The sequence below is a fragment of the Lacerta agilis genome, chromosome 17, assembly GCF_009819535.1.
Source record: "Lacerta agilis isolate rLacAgi1 chromosome 17, rLacAgi1.pri, whole genome shotgun sequence".
NCBI lineage: Eukaryota > Metazoa > Chordata > Lepidosauria > Squamata > Lacertidae > Lacerta > Lacerta agilis.
In genome coordinates, this window is record NC_046328.1 from 12,127,335 (window position 1) to 12,148,230 (window position 20,896).

Sequence of the window (20,896 nt, forward strand, 5' to 3'; positions counted from 1 at the left end):
GAAAAGTTTTTCTTACGCCATGTAAAAGACATTGTATTAGAAAGGAGCAGGTTTTCCAATGTAAGGCTTTCCATATTATTCATGCTATCAGCAGCTATGTGGTGTTAGTGTAAAATATCCTCCAATCCGTTCCTCCTCTCATAAATTTTAGAATATTAATGCAAAAATCATGACAAAAATTATCCAAATCTCTTGAAACAGTATGCAGAAAAGTTCCCATCAGTGAACTTTACACACACACACACACACACACACACACATATACATATATATATATATAGTGGAAGTGTCTGACTGAGTCACCCCACATAAAAGCAGCAGCTGGGGGAAATTACAAGTTGATGCTTATTTCACATAACTGTTTATTACAAAATGTGCTCAGGGATGATTCAGCCAGCAAATCAAACGCCCCTTAAAAAACCTATCATGAAGAATTCAATTTGCATCTTTTACCTGCTCCCCAGCTTCCAACCTCCCACAGGTAACAGCTAGAGGATCTGGCCACTTTCACACACAAAAATAATCTTGTGTGTTTTAGGACTGCAAGAGCAAATCACTTCACTGATATCAACCTCTTTATCCAGTGCATTAAAAACTATGTAGCTACATGGAACCAGCCATAAAAACTTCAGTGGATGTACAAGTCCCTGTTAAAGGTACAGTACCAAGACATTTTACATGACATTAAAAATAAGAGCTGCATATAGTTGCATCCTTTGATCTTGAAGACTTTGCTAGACATTCTTTCTTAAAAGAGCAAAGTTGAACTTTCTTAGGAATGTTTTGATTTCGGTCAGACCTTATAAGTTAGCTGACCTTGTAAATTATTATTCCACCCTTGCTTCTCATTTTCTTTAAATATAGGCAAGGATTTATAAACTTCAGCCAGTACAAATGACTAAACCTTTAACTAACCTGCCCAAAGATACACACAAGCTGCAGTACTTAAAAAAAAAAGAACTAATGGTTACTACAATATTATGTCCTTCTCACTGCAAAGAGAGCACAGAAATGGCTATGTCTGGGGTCATGGGGAAGGAACATGCCTTACATTCTCTCTAGGACTGTTCACGCAGGCCTTCAACAAAATTCCGGGGCAGGTGATGGGCAAAAAGCATGCACAGAAGAAAGGAGCATTTAAAAAGCACAGGTCAAAAGAGAGCGCTAGCTATTAAAAGTAATTTGAAATTAGGGAATTATTCCTCTAGAGTTTGTAGAAAAAGTCGATCCAAAACAACTGTTCACACAGGAATACATATACAAAAAGAGGGAAACTTACACAAAGAGAAAAGGGCAAAAGATGGCCTTTTGGAGAAAGGGAATGGGGCACAAAATTACACTACTCAGTTTGGAGATTTCAAAAACGCAGCAATTTTCTCAGCCAGCCCAACCAAAATCCTTTTTGCATTAGTCTTTATAAAGCTTGTTCCACAGATTAATTGTCCAAAGAGAGAGAGAGAGAAGTGTTCCCATTTACTCCCAGCCATTGTCTTTGATCATGTGGGCAAGTTCAATGATGAATTTTCCTTCTTTGTATTTCTGACTGCTTTCAAACGCATGTTCCTAGGCAAGAAAATAAAATATTAGATTTCGTTATCCACCACCTCAAATAAGAACCCTTCTTAATGTATCCGTTAGGGGCAAGGCAACAGTATTGCTCAGCTTAACTGTTGTACGTTATGCACTTCAGCATCACTGTATGAACGAAAGATGGATGACCTGGTTCAAACCTCAACAGTTCAATACTTTACACAGGTCAGCAATGGACTCAATTATTCGCAGATGACTGTTGATTTAAAGCAAAAGTGGAAACCACTTTCAACCAGAGGACTAGATAAATCAGTGGCCAACCCTCCATGGGCATATTTGTCAGGTGGGCACAGCTGCCCACCTATCAGTCACCTGATTCCATATGATCAGTGGGAAAAGGAAGACCTGAGCAAAAGCCACAGGGCTTGTATTCCGTGCCCTATTTAATCAGCGCCAAAAGCAGGAGCACTCAAAGGCTCCTGATTGCTCCTTTGCAGCCACAGCTTTATTGAACCAGCTCCTGATGTCAGGTAAATGGTAGGTGGGCATGGCCAGCCCAGAACAGCCTCACTGGAAAGCCTAAAACAGGGGTCAGAAAACTTTTCCAGCAGGGAGCCAGTCCACTGTCCCTCAGACCTTGTGGGGGGCCAGACTATATTTTGGGGGGGGAAAATAATGAATGAATTCCTATGCCCCACAAATAACCCAGAGATTCATTTTAAATAAAAGCACACATTCTACTCATGTAAAAACACGCAGATTCCCAGACCGTCTGCGGGCCAGATTTAGAAGGCAATTGGGCCGGATCTGGCCCCCGAGCCTTAGTTTGCCTACCCATGGCCTAAAAGGTCTAATTAAGCTCATGGACCAGAGGTGCCTCCCAGTTGGTTTAAAGCTATCCCATGCTTCTTTGCCATTCAGAAACTATTAAATACCAACAACCAGAATTTAATGAAGATTACTTTTGGGTTTGTTTTTGTTTATTCCTATCATCTACAGCAGTGTTTTTCAACCACTGTTCCGCGGCACACTAGTGTGCCGCGAGATGTTGCCTGGTGTGCCGTGGGAAAAATTGAAAAATTACTTTATATATAGTCAATATAGGCACAGAGTTACATTTTTTAACATTTTCTAATGGTGGTGTGCCTCATGATTTTTTTTCATGAAACAAGTGTGCCTTTGCCCAAAAAAGGTTGAAAAACACTGATCTACAGTATCAGACTTTGAGGAATGCAAATCCTATGGAAATTAACTTCCTTTAGGTACAGTCACAGCAGAGATGACCTTGAGGCTGGTTCCCGCCGTGTCAGAATCAATATCCTATGCTTTATGAAATACTGTGTGCATCACAAAGTCCCCGTGGTGCTGGCATGTAAGCTCTACCCTGGTAATCCTGCCCAGTGAAAAACGAGTAAATGTATGGGAGAGCCCTGTCAGTGTCCTCCATTGATGCCGTTTGAGGTGTGGGGCCAGACATATGACAATGAGGAAAGCCTAAGCATACTTCAGAGCAAGGGGTGGGGGAAGTATCAATGCAAAGCAACGCACAGTCAGTCATACTAAAATTAGTAGACCCATTGAAAGTAATGGATGTGACTAATGGTGGACCATTAATTTCAATGCGTCCACTGAAAGTAGGGCTTTGGCCACATCACCCTGGGAAGAGAGGACAATTGTTAAACTGCTCTGGGAATTATAGCGCTGGAAGGAGAATAGGGGCCTCCTAAACAATCTATAGCCCCCAGAATTCTTGGGGGAGGAGCCTTGGCTATTTAAAGTGGCAGCATGGTGCTTTAATTGTATAGTGTGAATGGAACCTTAGTTGGATACAACCCTTTGAATTTAAAATACAGGATAAAATAAAATTTCATTCAAGTGCCTTTATGCTCCTGGGAAATGGGAGATTTACTTCTTACTTGGGAAGACTTTTACCAGTATACTACTATTCATTGCATTTTGCAAAGTACTATGAAAACTGAAAATTCTAGGAAGGAACCCAGGATCTCCCTAAGAGCACCCCCATCCCCGGTGGCTGTAGTCCTGCACTCAAATAAGTAAGAGGGATGGCAAAAGGGCAGGTCCTCATGCATCAGTAACAAAAGCAGAATACCTGGCAGGTGGAATAAAAGATTCCCTTGCAAATTCAGTGGCTCTGAAAACTGCTTGTTATGAGCCCCTCACCACATGTAAGCAGGGTCTGTGTCAGGCACCCGCCACACTTCAAAGCAGCAAATATGAACTGAAATTCATATTTCTAGGACCCACTCTACGTCTGAATGTAATTTGCTTTAAACTGTTGCTTTTTACATTGCTGTAGCCTTCCCTGTGCCTTTCTCGGGGTGGGAGAGTGGGTGGTAATAACAACAATTATACATACAACTACTACTACTAGAGGAAGGCCAACTGGTGATGGAAGATCGGGTTCCCTCTTTAAGATGTGGATAACTTTTACCCATGGATCTGAATTGTAGCCAGACTTGGTCAATTTATCCTCAGGCTTCTTATCATGCCAGCAGTCTGACAAGAACACAAGGCATCAAAGAGGGACCGACAAGAGGGTATCAATGTTGGGGTACTCAGACTAGACCCACTGAAATAAACAGACAATAACAACTTGGGTCCATCAACTTTAGTGAGTCTACTCTGAGTAGTACTTAGTTGGCGAGAACCCAGATACTCCCACATTTGCACATAGCCTATTCCAATAACCAGACAAAACCAAGCAGTTGCATGTCCAAAAATGGGCAAATGCTTACGTATTTCCATCCAAGAGTGGTTTTGCAGTTTTCACAATAAATATCTGCTACTGCATGCAAGCCTGTCAGAAGAACTCTCTCTTCTGCAGGACCACAGCCCACATTTACACTGCAAGAGAGAGAGTGAGAAAAGCATAAGCCATTTTATAATAATCCTCCTTCCCCTCCCATTAATATCAAGATCTATGCAATTGCTAGATGCAAAATCTCAAGACCATTCACACCAGGATTTTTGGCAAATATTTCCAACATCACACAAGGAAGCTATTTTAAAGCCAATATGCTTTGCTTGTTCCTCCTTGCATACACCAAGCTTTTGAACACAAACCAAATTAAACATCTGTGTGATTTCCGACCTAGTATTAATTACCAGGTAAATTGTTTTAACCAGTGCCATTTTCTAGAAAAAGAGGTGCCGGAGCTCATCATGAAGTTCTCCCTTGGTCTCTTAGAATGGCAATGCTGCCCACCTGAGAAGTGCTGGAGCTGAGCTCTGGTGAGCTCCAGCTGGGGGAAAAAGTCCTGGTTTTAACTATGGCTTTGTTTCTGTGTTACTTTTAAAGATAAAGGACCCTTGGACAATTAAGTCCAGTCAACGGCGACTATGGGGTTGCAGCGCTCATCTCGCTTTCAGGCTGAGGGAGCTGGCGTTTGTCCACAGACAGCTTTCCAGGCCATGTGGCTAGGATGACTAAATTGCATCTGGCACAACAGAACACCGTGACGGAAACCAGAGTGCACAGAAACACAATTTACCTTCCCACTGCAGCAGTACCTATTTATCTACTAGCACTGCCGTGCTTTCAAACTGCTAAGTTGGCAGGCGCTGGGACAGAGCAACAGGACCTTCCCCTGTTGCAGGGATTCAAACCACTGACCTTCTGATTGGCAAGCCCAAGAGGCTCAGTGGTTTTGACCACAGCGCCACCCACATCTCATGTTTCTTTTAGCTATGGCTAGGAAAAGGTGGTTATATGCCACCAACAGAAGTTATTATCTACATTGAAAGAATTTTAATAGATACTCTAAAGAAGAAAAAAGTTGCACTGTAAAGTCTATAGTTAGTTAGAATTATGTTTCCATATGGGCAAGTTCCAAACAGAACTTTGTTGGCATGCTAATTAAGAGGAACATAGAAAGCTGTCTTGATATCAGACAAGCTTTCTATGTTCCTCTTAATTAGCATGCCAAAAAAGTTCTGTCAGCCCACTAGTACACCTAGATCAGTTTTGTTTACACTGGTTGGCAGCATCTCTCCAGGAACCTTTCTTATCTAGACTTGATTGAACTGTGGATCTTTTGCATGCAAAGCAGGCACTCTATTACTGAGTCACAGCCGTTCAGCCCTCAGAAGCCTTCCACATGTGCCTGACTGAAGGATGTGTGGCCTTCTGCAGGCAGAGCAAAACCCTTCTCTCACTCCATTAAAAGTATTTGAAAATCACAAAATACCAGATGCTAGGGAGCAACAGCAAATAAGGGCTACCATATTTCAACCATGTTTGTGGCTTCCAAGCCGTCTGCCAGCCACTGTGGGAAGCAGACTGCTAGACTAGACGGACCGCTGGGCTGATCCCATAGGGCTCGACTTGCGTCCTTGCGTAAACCATGACAAAAAGCCAATCCACTCACATGCTATTGTTGTAAAATAGTCCTATTCCATAGAAAATAATAATTGCACTTACACTGAATTAAAGAGGTAGGCTCGCCCCTGGCTTCCCTGAAAGGACTGTAAAAGAAAAAAAGAAGACATATACATATATGTATATATATAAATATTTTTTACAAACACTAAAACATTGTCTCAATGAAGAGGCAAATCAAAGCATTCCACCTGAGCTTTGAAACTAGCACATTGTATGTTAAGTGAAAATTCAGCTGCATGTATTGTTCCAAGTAATTATTCTTCAGATCTGCCACATGGGGCTGGAAACTCATTGTCTAAGCTCTAATCTCAAAACCAAATCTTTCTCCAAGTGTTTGTGCAACTACTGCTAGGTATAGTGCCTTCTTTAAGACAGTGTCTGACACTGCTACAATAGACAAAAGAAAAGGTATGGTAATTAACGTAATGTAGTAAAGAAAGATCGGGCACAGTTCAAAACCTTAGCTATAGAAGTCTGTAGCTCCACTCTATCATTAACACACACTGTTTTAAGGTAATCCACTCTCTCTTCCTTCCCCATCAGTAATATGGGGATAGTAACAGTCTACCTTATAATATTATTGAAACATTATTGAAATAAAACATGTGAAAATTACATTATTGCACTCGTTTTGCCCTCCACTTTTCCATGTTGCTTATTTAGTAAGCTAAATAAGTTTTAAATAAATTTTGCTTTTAATCAACTTGGGTCATTATTCCCTAAACTAAGCCAAAAAATGACACCGATGTAATTGCATAGGATTACAGAAAATTAAAATTGGTTAACTAGAAAACATATGAGTTCACTGGGCATTCTCCATTCAGTTCTTGAGTTATTAGAGTTTCAAGTTGTGGTGTGTGTGTGAAGCTGTCAGTAAAACTGTTCCTAGCAGTTATCTAGCACAGTGTTTTTCAACCTTTTTTGGGCAAAGGCACACTTGTTTCATGAAAAAAATCACGAGGCACACCACCATTAGAAAATGTTAAAAAAATTAACTCTGTGCCTATATTGACTATATATAAAGTAATTTCCCACGGCACACCAGGCAACATCTCGCAGCACACTAGTGTGCCGCGGAACAGTGGTTGAAAAACACTGGGTTAGAGTGTGGTGCTGCTAATGCCAAGGTTGCAGGTTGAAAAACACTGATCTAGCAACCTCTTACAAATGAGTTCTATGCAGTTACTTATGACCTTTGTCATTATAGAGCGTATAAAAGTTGACATAGGTCAGAAAACTGCATTTAATGCAAGATTTATATTATTCCTAAATAGTTATTTTTATTTCAAACACTGTCAGTCCTTGAAACATTGTTAACTAAGTGGCAGAAAATGTTGCAGTGTGTTGATGGCAGAGACACAAAGACTCTATAGAGTCCATGTTGCTAAAAAGTATCACATATGGAAGATTTAGAATTCCTGAAGAAATGGCTGTGTCCATTTACAGTTAAATGTGAGAATTGATAAAGGATAGAGCATTCACAAGTTTCACTAAAAGAGATGCCACCAACCCTTAGGAACTTCCAACTACACAGTTGGTACGATCCATTTTAAAAATCTAAAATAAGAATCTCCATATTAATAGTTCTCCAAGTACCAGATGCCAGGCAGAAAAAAACAAGAGGTGATAGCCCCTTTCGCACCACATGCAAATTTGTGCAGGAGACGATGGGATTCTGCACCAGTTATTAGTTACATTCTAGAAACCACATTGTATTCATATGGAATGCAATTGTTATCAAAGCACCTTCCTAGACTCCCTAGATACTGTGTTTCCCTGAAAATAAGACACTGTCATATATATATATTCCCCCCCCCCAAGAAAACACACTGTGGCTTATTTTCGGGGATGTCTTATTTTAACCGCTCCGCGTCGGTACGCTGCATAGCCAAACCTATCCAGGCCGTCTTAAGGGAGGTGCTGCATCACTATGTCTTATTTTCGGGGTATGGCTTATATTGTGCAAATGCATAGAAATCCTGCTAGGCTTATTTTATGGGCATGTCTTATTTTCGGGGAAACATGGTATATACAGTACTTGAAATGAAGCTCTCGAATTCATCATCATTGCTACCTGACAGGCCAAAGAGGAATACAGATCTCAAACAGGAATTTGAATAAATAAAAATGGCTGTAAAATGATGTCTATTCCATAAACCAGCAAAAATTTCAAGATTAATTAATTTAGTTTTCATTACCACTCTGTCAGAAGAGATCTGAGAAAGTTACACTATATATTTTAACATTATCCTTAGCAGGGAATTTTAATCTGAGCTATGTGTGCCTGAGAAAACATGTGCCAAACAGCAAAATTGTAAGTCACAAATTTATGGCTTATAGCCATAAGTTGTTATTGTTACTTACAATACTCAGGGTTAAGAATTTTATTAGTGCCTGTTTTATTACAACTTAGTTCCCTTTCCAAGTATTGGCTCCTGTGATTCATATTATTTAATTGTTCAAGAGTTATTAACAAGTCCCATGTCCAATATACATCAGCAGGGTAAAATGGTCTGGCAGTTGAATAAAAAAAATAAGATTAAAAATTTAAAAATTGCAGTGGTACCTCTGGTTACAAACTTAATTCGTTCTGGAGCTCTGTTCTTAACCTGAAACCATTCTTAGCCCGAGGTACCACTTTAGCTAATGGAGCCTCCTGCTGCCGCCAGCGCACAATTTCTGTTCTCATCCTGGGGCAAAGTTTTTAACCTGAGATACTACTTCCAGGTTAGCGGAGTTTGTAACCCGAAGTGTTTGTAACCCAAGGTACCACTGCACTAGCTATAGTGCCCAGAACTGTAAGTCCGGCAAAGTATTCAGGCAAATAAATAGCCTGTGGGAGGGCTAGAAGGAGGGAAATGAAGTTAAGCCAGTAAGATCAGATTTGCAAGGTACTACACCCTTTCTTTACAGAATTTGTAAGCAATACAATCACAGTATCACACATATCTGTACCATTCACTAGCCATTGCCATTTGTGTACAAAGTGTACACACACACACCTCAGCAATTAGTAATATTTGTTTCAATGCATGAGGATGATTGAAGCTAAGCTGCTAATAGCTCTCTTTGGAAGTTTACCCATTATGTTACTGCAATAGTGGGAGTTCCTAGGAAATCTGCCCTCCAATATTCATTGCTCGAAGAAACAGGAATTCCGGATGAGCATCAGAATTGGTAGGTTGCAAGATATATTGGAAAGCAATCTTTCAGCAGTGTGAGTGATTCATATATCACCACGCTATGTAGTTTGCAAACCAGGGAGTGTTTGGATTTATTTTAAGGGCAACAGTGAGTCAACTAATTGCACTGTATTGTTTGTTTTTAAAACAGGCATACCCAATCATTTACACCTTTAAATTACTGCTATGTATTCAATTTTCATCCCATCACAGTCTTGTGAACATACCCAATTAGGAAAACCAGGCATTGAAAAAATCCATAACTGTAGCGGAAACCTGTCATCTAAAAACTATACCAATTAACCTAATTAAGTACAACGTTTAATTACCAGGCATATTTTACAGTTACATGACCCTGTCCCACCAACTTATTAGTCACAGTATACTAAACTTGTAACCATTAAAGAAGACGGGTGTTAGACAAATTGTCAGTCTGAAACCATTTTTTATGTTTGGTAGATTGTTTATTATGCTTTTACCTAAGAATACAATACTATTTTTAACATACAGGAAGTACAAAATTATGTGAGGTTTTTTTTACAGAATATACTTTGTTTTAAAAAATTATTTCCTTAATTTTGGTGCAAAATTAGCTTGGGATGAGGGGAAGAGGGAGCATTTCTCTTGTCATTTTCCCTTTATTCTGTTTCTGTGTGGTAAGCTTAAATCTTCAGCACAAACCAGTGCTGTAGCAACTGCTAACAAATGCATATTCTTCAGAATATATGCATGTAGATTGCAGCATATGGCAACCATGAGAGACCCCATTGCTGTGAAGGAAAATCTGAATATTAGATGATGCTCTTCCTGAGGTCCAAATTCCTCCCCAATGCATATGAAGAGTGGATACAGAGCAGGTGAATATGAATATATGTTTGGGAGAATATGGTCTCTCATTTCAGAAACACAGAAACTCCCAAATCTTTGCATAGGAGCTGGGAAAACTCCTGGTGAGAGGTTTCTTCATATATACAGATCTCAAAGAAGAGCCTTGATTCACAGTTGTTACCAAAAGTCCTTTGAAAGAATGCATAAAGGGGGGAAAACAAGGAACAAAACAGAAAGTAGTTTTGAAAAGCATGCTTCCTTACTTCAGGAATGCTCTCACTGGACAGGTCTAGCTGCAGAACATACACAGAATACGAAACCCACCCACCCTTCTTTTCCAGCTGACTAGATATGCGTATCTGCATACTTCCATCCATTGACTATTTTCTTTACATGGATGGCTAGTTGGTTTAGATTTCACTAGATCTTCTGTACTTGAATATTAAGAACACATTAACATTTGAACATAGTGTAAGTTACACAGTGATTCTCTTTAGAAGAATCATGCTACCAAACTTAAACAATCTGGTTGTTCACATTACCTCAAGTGCCCATAACCCTGATCAATGTGCTTCACATTAAGAGCACTTCTTTTAAAATAAAAATTACACATCATTCCAGCCTGCAAAGAGACCAAACACGCCTCAAGAAGTAGCACCTGAACACAAACAGAATGTAATCAGGAAATACATTATGTAAATTCTTATGCAGTGTATTTCTAATAGACCCTGAAACACATAACTTTTGGTGTATCTTTTTGTCTCATTATGGTAATTACAAACAGGCACCAGATCATGCATTCATGAGGTCTAGAGACAGGCCACTTGCCTTGGAAATTAGTTCATCATGATTGGCTAGATGGGCTCTGCAGTGGATACAACTGTAGGTCCGATGACAGTTTGGTAGGTAAGCCTGGAACGTTTTGGATTTTGTCATTTTTACCATCTCTGTTGCCAGTTCTTCACTCTGATCAGGGCTGGCACTTGAAGAATTACAACTTTGCTGAACTTGCTGACAAAAGAAACACTGGAAAATGCAAGCAAAAGCCGTTGTTGTTCTGGAGTGTGTGTGGCAGCTTCCACACAAACGCAACAGAAGAAACAATCAAAACCTGAAACGGAAGAAAGAAGCATATAAACCACTTCAAGTATTTTTATAGTACATATTTCTAATTAAACATTTAACTTCTCCATTTCACAATTAGTGTAAGTTTAAAATAAAATGGATACCTTAAGTTACATGCAGTGTTGCTCCCTGTTAAAATATCATGCCTGCATGTATATGCCATAGAGTCCTACATGGGAGAGGAGAGGAGGGCCCTACTCTTGCACTGTAATATTGAGGTGCTCCCAACCTCACATCCAAAAGGGAGATGGGAACACTGCAACAGAGGGCAGTATGCAAACACAAGCATTGGAAACTCAAGGGTGGTAAAACAGCTGGATGAACAAAAGGCAAGCGTAACTAACATTCCACTCAGCCAACACAAAATAGTTGTTGGGTAGGCCAACTATGAAACTTTCTGCCCATAGGTTCCACACAAAGTAAGTGCATTCTGAAGTCTGCTTGTTTAAGCCAAACCGTAGTTAATCACAGGTTGTCAGGTTTGAATGAAACAAGCAGCTTGCAGCCACACTGGAGGAGGGGAAAGACGGAGCATTTGAGTCCAAGGCTCACCTTGGCTCATTTCCATCACAGTAAGCCATAGTTTATAAGGATGTTAAACACAGCCAAAGCCCAAATAAATACTGAAATATGTGGATTCAAAAACTTCGTACAGTGGTACCTCGACTTCCGTATTTTTCGACTTCCGAATGACTTCCGGAAGCGAAAAAATGGCCGCCGCTTCCGAAATTTTCGACTTGCGAAGGGAAAGCAGTGGCACGATACCTCAACTTACGAAAATTTGAATGTGCTTTTTCGACTTCCGAATTTTTTCCCCGAGATGGCGCCTTCGACTTACGAAGATTTCGTCTTACGAGCACACCTTTGGAACGGATTAATTTCATAAGTTGTGGTACCACTGTAGTGTAGCCTCTTCAAACAGCTTTCTATAAGAAATACTGCTGCTCAAAAGGAAGATAATTTCCAGAAGCTTGACAGATGGTATCACTCCATAGATGCCGGACACTCATAAACCTCTGTTCATTATCAGCCAGCTGAAGCAAGAGATACATTCTCTTCAGATCCTCAAGCTTCAGGGTGGTCTCATTTGATTCTAACATGTAGTAATGAACTCAGGGTCTGGAGACCACAGACATCTAGTACCAATGCTGTATCCCATAATAAATCAACCTGAGTGGGAAAACACTATCAACATTTTAACCATTACTTCATCAATTTCATCAAGGACAGTCAAGAAACCTGGGATTTTCCATTGGTAGTAAAAATTAGAAAGGCACAAAGATTATAGTGTGGCAGCAATAACAAGTGTAAACAATAACTCTCCCCAAAAAGGACTGTTGTCAATACAGTACCATATATTATGCAGCCAGAAACGGCAAATAAGAACAGGAGACAACAATTAAGGTAAAATGGGGAAATTTTTCTATATAAATATATCTGAGAAGCAATAGGTTATATAGTAATGATCTCAACTGTCACTGCTAAGATTAACTTCTACAAGATTCAGGTGGGTAGCCGTGTTGGTCTGCCATAGTCAAAACAAAATCGAAAATTCTTTCTAGTAGCACCTTAGAGACCAACTGAGTTTGTTCCTGGTATGAGCTTTCGTGTGCATGCACACTTCTTCAGAAACCATAAAAGTGCTTGTTTAATGTTTGGAAGCTCAAATCATAGTTTAGGTCCTAAACTATGGTTAGTTACAGTGACTGATCTGAGCCTCTGGTTAATTATTCAGTCATAGTGGTGGCTGAATAATTCCTGTAACAAGATAAATGAGGGAGTGAGGAAGAGGAGAAAGCAGTAATTCAGTCTTTGGACAATATAAATGTATAATTAGATAGAATGTCAGATTCACAAACCACCTTAAAATTAATGAGCCTGTGCCCTGCAGAACTAAGGTGGGCAACATGAGGCAAGGAAGTCACCTAAAATCAAATCTCAAAATTAAATTTATTAAAATCAGTGGCAGTAATTAATCCAGTTCTTAGAGGGGGGAGAGAAGGGAATTCTAAAGTAAAGAAATTTTAATATTGCCAATGGCAACATGTTTAAAGTTGTGTTTTGTAAGTTGAAAATCAATAAAAATAGTTTACATGATTCAATGCATGTGACAGTGTCACAGATTTAGTTTTAAGAGATTATTTGTGTGGACATAATGTGTTTTATTTTACATTCAAATATTTTAATCTGGCTTTATTTTAACTTTTGTTTAAAGTTGGTTTAAATTTGTAAACTCATCAGCTGTCATCTATCCTACTTTAAAGTTTATGTGCACAGTGTGCTCATGAACTTCACAATTATGTTTCTTGTTAACTAAGACCAGGGATGCACAGATCCCCCTAGTGGTGCAAGGAAGCGCAATAACCCCAACCCTATCCTCCCTCTGCTGACTGGTCCTTTCCCTGAGTTCTTGAGGAACTGCAGAGAACATGGAGGAATATGCTTCCCTTTGCACTTGCTTTGTGGAGTTTTGCATTCTGCAAAAATCCTGTGAGAAATGAAACATGAAAAGACCCCCTCCCATGTTATTTGGCATGCACAGATAACTTCGGGGGTGGGGGTTGGGTGGAGGTCTTGTTTAATCTTTTACAGATCTTCAGAAAAAGCAATGCTTCCCCACAGTCTCTGGAAGCATTTATAAAGCACTGGAATCAAGGGTTGGGTCTTTCTGCATTTCTGACTGGGCTGTTGCATAAGATTGAACCATCTGTCAGGCACGTCCAACAGGTAGATCGTGATCTACTGGTAGATCACTGGACGACTGTGGTAGATCACTGGCTCCCCCCAAAGAAGCTCATCAAGTTTGGCTGCCCTAAAAAAAGCTAAACATTTTTGCCCTACATTCCCAAAAAAACAGCTTTTCCCCAACCCTAAAAAAGCTCAACAACTTTTACCTGAACCCCCAAAAGGGGGTAGATCACTGCCTGTTTTTAGCTCTGTGAGTAGATCGCAGTCTCTTGGGAGTTGGCCACCCCTGATATAGGGGAAAGGAGGGCTCGAGGTTAATAACTGCCTAATAAAAGTTAAGCCAAAGATTTCTGAATCCTTGATTAAGTACTATTCATATTCCTTTCCCTAATATCTGCAATCTGCCATTGAAGTACATCTAAGAGTCCTGGCAGTGACAGATTGTGCGTTTAGTGTGGTGGCACTCGGTTTATAGGCAGTCTACCTTATAAAATCAAGATGGCACCAACTATAATGAGTTTTAGGCACCAATACTTAATTATTTCAGGGAGCATTCTTATGAAAAGGGTTAACTTGTTTTTTAGAACCTTCTTGTTAGGTGACCCATTCTGTGTTTCTGTTTGTTTGTTTGTTTGTTTAATGTACTTTGCTTCAATTTTATTTGTTATGTTGTTTTGGTTTTAAACTGAAGTCATATTGTACACTGCATAGATATCAGTTTTGTGGTATAGAAAGGAACAACCAACCAACAGTAGTTTCCATGAAACATGAATTGCCATACCTACTGCAACCAAAACAGCACCATCCACACATTACAGGTGTGGGCAAATCTTGAGGTTTACAGAAGTACCAAAAAGAGAGAGATGAAAACAGAGCTCAAATTTACTGAACTATGAAAAGACTACCCTTTTAAAAGTGTAAGCAAAACTGACTGAGATTGTAACAACTACCCAAGCCCCCCCCCCCATTCTATTTCACAACACGAAAGGAGTTTTAAAAGCCATCAAAATGTTTGTTTCCTAAAATACTAATTATACAGAAGGGCATGCTGTACAAATCTGATATTCTCTGCCAAGCCCCATGTGAAAACAGGTTCAAGCATTGGAATGTATGTTTTTTCATATGTTTTTTCAAAAACACATGTTTTTTCAAACATTCATTCTAGACACAATTAAGAAACAATTTTCATTTTCATCATGCCCTTGCTACTCCCACATGAACATGCTATCCATTTTATTAGATGGATAAATAAGTGTTATTTTCATGTGATATTACAATTCATACACTGAATGCATACAATGTTAGCTCTTCTGTCTACCAGCATGATGTCATTTGAAGGAAAGCGTAATCTTAGTAGGCAAGCAGCAGCCAATCTTAAGCATAGTGGGCTGTCCTAATTCTGCACCCGGATGTATAAACAAATATTTAAGCATGTTAGCTGCAACAGAACATTATCAGCATACAACAGATCTACAGAATATTAAGATATTCTCAAATCATTAAATAAGTTTTATCAGGAACACAAGCAACAGGTCATCTGATTCTACCATACTGCTATTTCATAATTATATTTATAGAGGTTTTGTACTATAACAAGCCTTAATTTCATTCATGTTTTTACCAAGCTACTAAAAGGGCTTCTATTAAATACGAACTACAAAAATCATGGTTATAACCTTATCCATACTTATCTGAGTAAGCTGCAATAAGCAGAGAAGTATTTATTTCTGAAGAAGCATGCACAGTTGATTTTTGTTAAGTTTTAAACCCCTAAGATTTGTTATGTAAAACACATAAATGTGGCTGGATAATTGTTCATTTAATTGAAGCTAAGTTGCTTCTCACCCCCTATTAACAGTAACTAAGAACTCAGAAAGATCAATCGTTTTCCTGTCTTGGACTTTCCCATGAAGTCTGTGAACGCTAAAGAACCTTTTTGATTCACCAGCAATCCAGACTGCATCAAATGTACACAGTACATAGAAATAGATGTTGCTGCATTGTTGACAATGCTAAAGTGGCTTCTGTGAGAACGCATTTCCATAAGACCATTTAATAGACCTTACCCTTACTAAACTTCAAACAATGCTAAAATAAAGAGAGACAAAAGACTTGTGCAGATTTGATCTTCACTTTCATGGGCTGTTGTTAGTGGCGTTTTCTAATCGAAAACTCCCCACCACACACTCAGACCACAAAGCAAAACATCACTGCCTGCTCTGATTTTAACCAAAAACATCTTCTCCCACCCTTTCTTTTGCATGTTCTTCCTCTGAAGTGTAGAAACAATGGGTTCGGAGCCTTGAGGAAAAGGCAACTTTTCATGGAGAAAGGCAAGGGCATTGCGAGAAGCAACATTCTAAAAATAAACATGCACCTCCAGTCTGCTTTGGACAATACAGCACCGGGGGGAGGGGAGATGAACGGACGTGCAGCAGCAAAGTCCCAGCCAGCCAGCCTACCCACCACATCAGCAACCAGCCCCTGCCACAGCCAGTCTGCGGCCGGTCGGTGTATCAAAACAAAAGGCCAACGGCGGCTGCAAACGGCTCACTTTCTGGCACTGTTTGCAAACAGTGTCTGAGCGCCCCCGGTGGGGTCGACCTAAAGCGAAGTGAACCACGCTGGCTACGACTTGCCCCGGGTGGGGAGGGTCCAGTTCTGGCACAAGGTCGGGGAAGGTGTTTTTCCAGCTTCATTTCCTTGTCCAGCCGCAGGACGATCAGCTCGAGCCAGAATTCCAGTTCCACTCTGCCCCGAATTCCAACCACCACGAAACCGAAAGGGGAGGGGAAGAAAGGGCAAGTTCTCTTTTCCGCGGTTCAATCAATGAAAGCGAAAGATCTGGCGAGGAAAAAGCCTCGAGGGCTGACGGAAAAGAGCAAGCCAGCATGCAGTCACAAACAAAGCAAAGCAAAACAGATCCGGTTCTGCAGCTGAAGCTGAACGAAAATCCCCTTACCTCTTGGGGCTTACTTGTTCGAACCATTGAATAGCAGCCTAGCAGGCTCCAAAACAACAAGAAACTGCAGAAGGGGCGGCACGTATAGACGACCCCCCCCCGTGCTGCTCAGCACGATCGTCATAGGAAAATGTGCGAATCCGAGCAGCAAACAAAACGCCCCCCCCCTGCATCCCAGCTCCAAACCGACAAAGAGCTTGCGGAGACAGAGTGACAGAAAACCGACCCAGAGATGTTTACTGTTCTACTGCCCCAAATAACAGGCTCAAGGACCGCCTGCATGTTGCAGGGAATTTCTGCGATGCTATTGATCAGGGGTAAACATACCGCCCTTGTGGTGCGCAGCCCTGAAAGATGGAGGGGCAAGGGAGTGCGGAGCGTGAGAAGGAAATTAAATCACCGACGCATACAGAAGATTACAGAACTGAATTGGCTAGGATAAGCTCTTGTCCCCCCTCTCGGTAACACGCTAATTAAAAACAACACCCCCCCCACCTTGCAACACAATTTCTTTCTAAATCTTTAAGCAAACAAAAAACCCTCATGGAGGCTATTGTGTCCCCTATTACCAAATCCCAAATCCCCCTGCACTCCTTTCTCAGACTGCTCTAACAAGGGAGAAGAGGGGAGCCTTTTGTGTATATGCAAACTTATGCTTAAATTTGAATCAGAAAAAAAACTCTAGAACATACAAAGCATTAAGTTGCATTGGGTTTCTGAGCCTGTGCAGAGTACATTCCAATACACACTCACCTATAGTAATTCTATTAAGAAACTGGACTTCCATTTGAGACAAACTGGTAACAGGAGTCCCTGGCTAGCAGCTCTGATCAGACCTTTCTCAAGGATGCACAATTCTTTTCCTTCTATAGCAAATAGAAAAACAACTATTCTTTTCCTCCATGTGTTGGGAGCTTTCTTTTCTTTTGTTCAGGATTTATTTATCTTTTAATGGTGAGCCCTTGGAAGAGACATGGGTCCGACAGATGCCACTAAAATTGGTTTTAGCCATTCTAAACATTCAGTGTCACAACAGGACACAAAAAAATCCAAGTAAATAAATCTAGCACTCAAGGACTAGTATGAGGCTATTGATATTACTTACAAAGTTGAGAAAATTTTAAAAAATAAAATTATTTCTCCACAGGCTAAACAGACCACATTACTTAAGGTTCTCATCTCAAGAGGCTCCAAGAGGTCAGATGATGTTGAAATTGCTGTAAGTTGCCTCTGCCAATAGGATGCAGTTATTAGCAAATTAATAAGTATTAGTCAAGGCCATCACTATCCCAGAGTAATTTTTTTATATATTTTCTGAATTACTTTTATAACACTTTTGTTTGTCAGCTGCTCATTATCTGAATGCAATTTGCTTCCCTATCCTTTTGTATTACTGTTGCTGCCTTCCTAGGCTTACACCTTGGGAATAAGTCCCACTGAACTTGAGTGTGGGTTACTTTTGAGTACATATGGAGTACAATTGTAGCCTGTTCATATTTTCAGAATTTTTTTTTTTTTTTGGCAGTCTTGGCTGGTTTAGGAAGAGGCAGGATATCATCGCCCAAAAAACATACATCATTTTGGGAAGTTTCTGTAAGCCCCTCTGAACTCCAGGGAATATGAAAATATAGTCAATAAAGTAGTTGACCGGACACACGCAACCATACAATAAAGGGATCGCGTCATCAGCCCCAAAGTTCATCCCTCCCCCAAATACCTCTTGGATCACAAATGTTCGGGAGGAGAAAAGGACAAGTCCACCCCAATTATAAACTGATCCTGCCCCCCATCAATGACAACCCTTCCAGGAAGGACTACCTGAGTTCCTCACAATCCTCAGGTGTGTGTGTGTGTGTGTTTTTTTTGGGGGGGGAGGAATGAAAGAGAAGGGGGAGGGAGAGAGAACACACTGGAATGTGTGGGGAGCGTATCCCCCACCCTATCGAGATGTCCGTCCGCCAAACACCAACTCACATACACACAGCCCAGTTGCCCTTTCCTTTCTTTCCTCGTCCCAGCCGGGGGGAAAAGCAGAGGAGGTGGAGAGTGGCTACCTGCTGTGGGGGGCGAGGGTCGCGCCGCCGCCGCCTCAACGAGCGCCGACCATGACCCAACGCGAGGCGGGCAGCGGGGTGGGTGGGCTTGTGTGTCCTGTGAGGGAGGGGGGGGGTCATAGAAAGCGCCAACCGCCGCTGCTCCCGAGCCGGACCCCCCCGCTGTCCTCAGGGCCGAGAAGCGACCGAGAAGTCATCCTGCTCGTCCTTCGGTCGTCGGTGTCGTCGTGGCTGCTGTTGCCGCCGCCGCCGTTGCTCTCTCTCCTCCTTCACGACCCCCACACGCGCTCAGGTTTAACGCCGCCCCGCCCCCTCGCCTGGCTTTTGTTTTGCTTGGACTCTTTTGCTTTTTCTCCCCTCTCTCTCTCTCTCTCTCCGCCCCCTCTGCTCGCGCGCACTTCAGCCGAAGGCGCACGCGCGCTGTCGTTATTTTATTAGAAGCGGGAGTAGGGGGAGAGAACTCTCGCGTTTTGGCTCCGCCCCCCTTGAGGGCGCGCGCTTCGACGCGAAAGACTCGTGATTTGCCTTGCTCTCTCCGCCCCCCACCATTTCTCTCTAACTCCGCCCACACTTGGTGCGCGCGCTATTGAGTCTCCTCAGCCGCTGTTAAAAACGTGGACTCGTGGTTTTTAAACCCCCTCCGCTTCGCACACGCTCTTTTGGGTTGTTGTGGGGTGTTTTTTTTTTTTTAACAACTCCACAACAACAACAACTCCGCCCCCTTTTAGCGCTCTCTGTCTCTCGCGCGCGGACTTTCAAGGCGAGGCGCACGCGCGCAGCTAAGGCGCGAGGCTTGCGCGCTGCCGTTAATAATAATTGCTGTGGGTGGAGGCGACGTTTTGCCCGCGCGGAAACTTTGAGGCAAGGCGCATGCGCCTCTGGGAAAGGTGGGAGTTTGTAGCCGTTAAATGAATATATGAATATTGTGTAAATAATAGACTTGGAATGTTGCCGCCGCCGTCGCACCTTCTCAATCACGAGTCATAGACTCGCCCCTCCCTTTCTTAAAAACAACAACGTTGCCATTGTTGCAAAGGGCGGCGTGTGGGGAATGCAATAATGATGCAGAATACATAGATAAATATGTATTTTGTGTGGTTACCTGGCAGGGGAGACACCTTGATCATTTTTATGTTATGTGAACTGCCCTGAGATCTGCCGAGGGCAGTATACAAATTTAGATAGATAGATACTTCATTGTCATTGTATGTAGTACAACGAAATTGAATGCCATCCCACTTTTACAGCCACGTATACGCATTTATACATTTACAACCACACATACACATATACACCATCCATCACGACTCCCCAAAGATCATATCATTTGGTTACAGCATTTAAAATAGTTATAGCTCTTGGATAAAAACTGTTTTTTTAGTCTATTTGTTATTGATTTAATTGGTCTGTATCTCTTTCCCGAAGGCAACTGTGCAAACAGACTATATCCAGGATGAGATGAATCCTGCAAAATGTTGTTTGCTTTTTTGAGACAACGGGAGCTATATAGTTCGTCCAAAGATGGGAGAGGATGACCGATAATCTTTTGGGCTGTGGTTATGACCTTCTGGAGCATTTTCCTGTCGGTGACTGTGCAACTGGTAAACGGCCAATAATAGGGGTAAAGTGTTGTTGTTTTTTCTAATGACATCACGTGTTAATTAGCTGATGAGCTATTTATTGCATTTATTGATACCTGCTAACATTAAAATGCCCTATTAATGATGCATATTATAATACAGCTCTTCATAGCCCTTTAAAAAGCAGCATCTTGAATAAAATATTGGGGGGAGGGCAGGTAAACCTTGCCCCACATAATCACAAGACATGGTGCATGCACACAGTTGAATAGCTATGCCCATCAACTTTGGGGGGGGGGGGTCCCATCAAATATTTTATTGGGAGGGCCAAAGAGACCTTGGCCCCTAGGAGTTGGCTCCTATGCTGGCAACTATTTGCGCGGATAATCTTAAGGATAACAATTCATGCTTTTGATGAAGTCCACAAATGCTAATGCTTTATGGTGCCGCTCAACTTTGGGTTGTTACAGAAACAAAGAAAGTTGACTGTGGATTCCCAACACATTTAGATAATTTCTCTTTACTTTTATTAAAGATTTATCATA

At 41.3% G+C, this 20,896-nt stretch overlaps 1 protein-coding gene across 1 annotated transcript; it reads right to left on the minus strand.

Annotated features, from left to right (window-relative positions):
* Positions 1-447: 447 nt before the first annotated feature.
* YPEL1 (yippee like 1) lies at positions 448-19,035 on the minus strand. Its single transcript, XM_033136452.1, has 5 exons — positions 18,772-19,035; positions 10,771-11,053; positions 5,972-6,015; positions 4,287-4,395; positions 448-1,563 (listed from the first exon to the last, which is right to left on the minus strand). Exons 2-5 carry the CDS (start codon positions 10,885-10,887, stop codon positions 1,474-1,476), a joined length of 360 nt encoding a protein of 119 aa, XP_032992343.1. The 5' UTR covers positions 10,888-11,053; positions 18,772-19,035; the 3' UTR covers positions 448-1,473.
* Positions 19,036-20,896: the final 1,861 nt, after the last annotated feature.

Coding starts and splice junctions, on each gene's coding strand:
- YPEL1 (XM_033136452.1), bottom strand. CDS start 10,887: ATGGTAAAAATGACAAAATCCAAAACGTTCCAGGCTTACCTACCAAAC. Junction 6,016..10,770: donor ATGATGAACTAATTTCCAAG/GCAAGTGGCCTG, acceptor TTTCTTTTACAG/TCCTTTCAGGGAAGCCAGGG. Junction 1,564..4,286: donor CCACTCTTGGATGGAAATAC/GTAAGCATTTGC, acceptor TTTCTTGCCTAG/GAACATGCGTTTGAAAGCAG.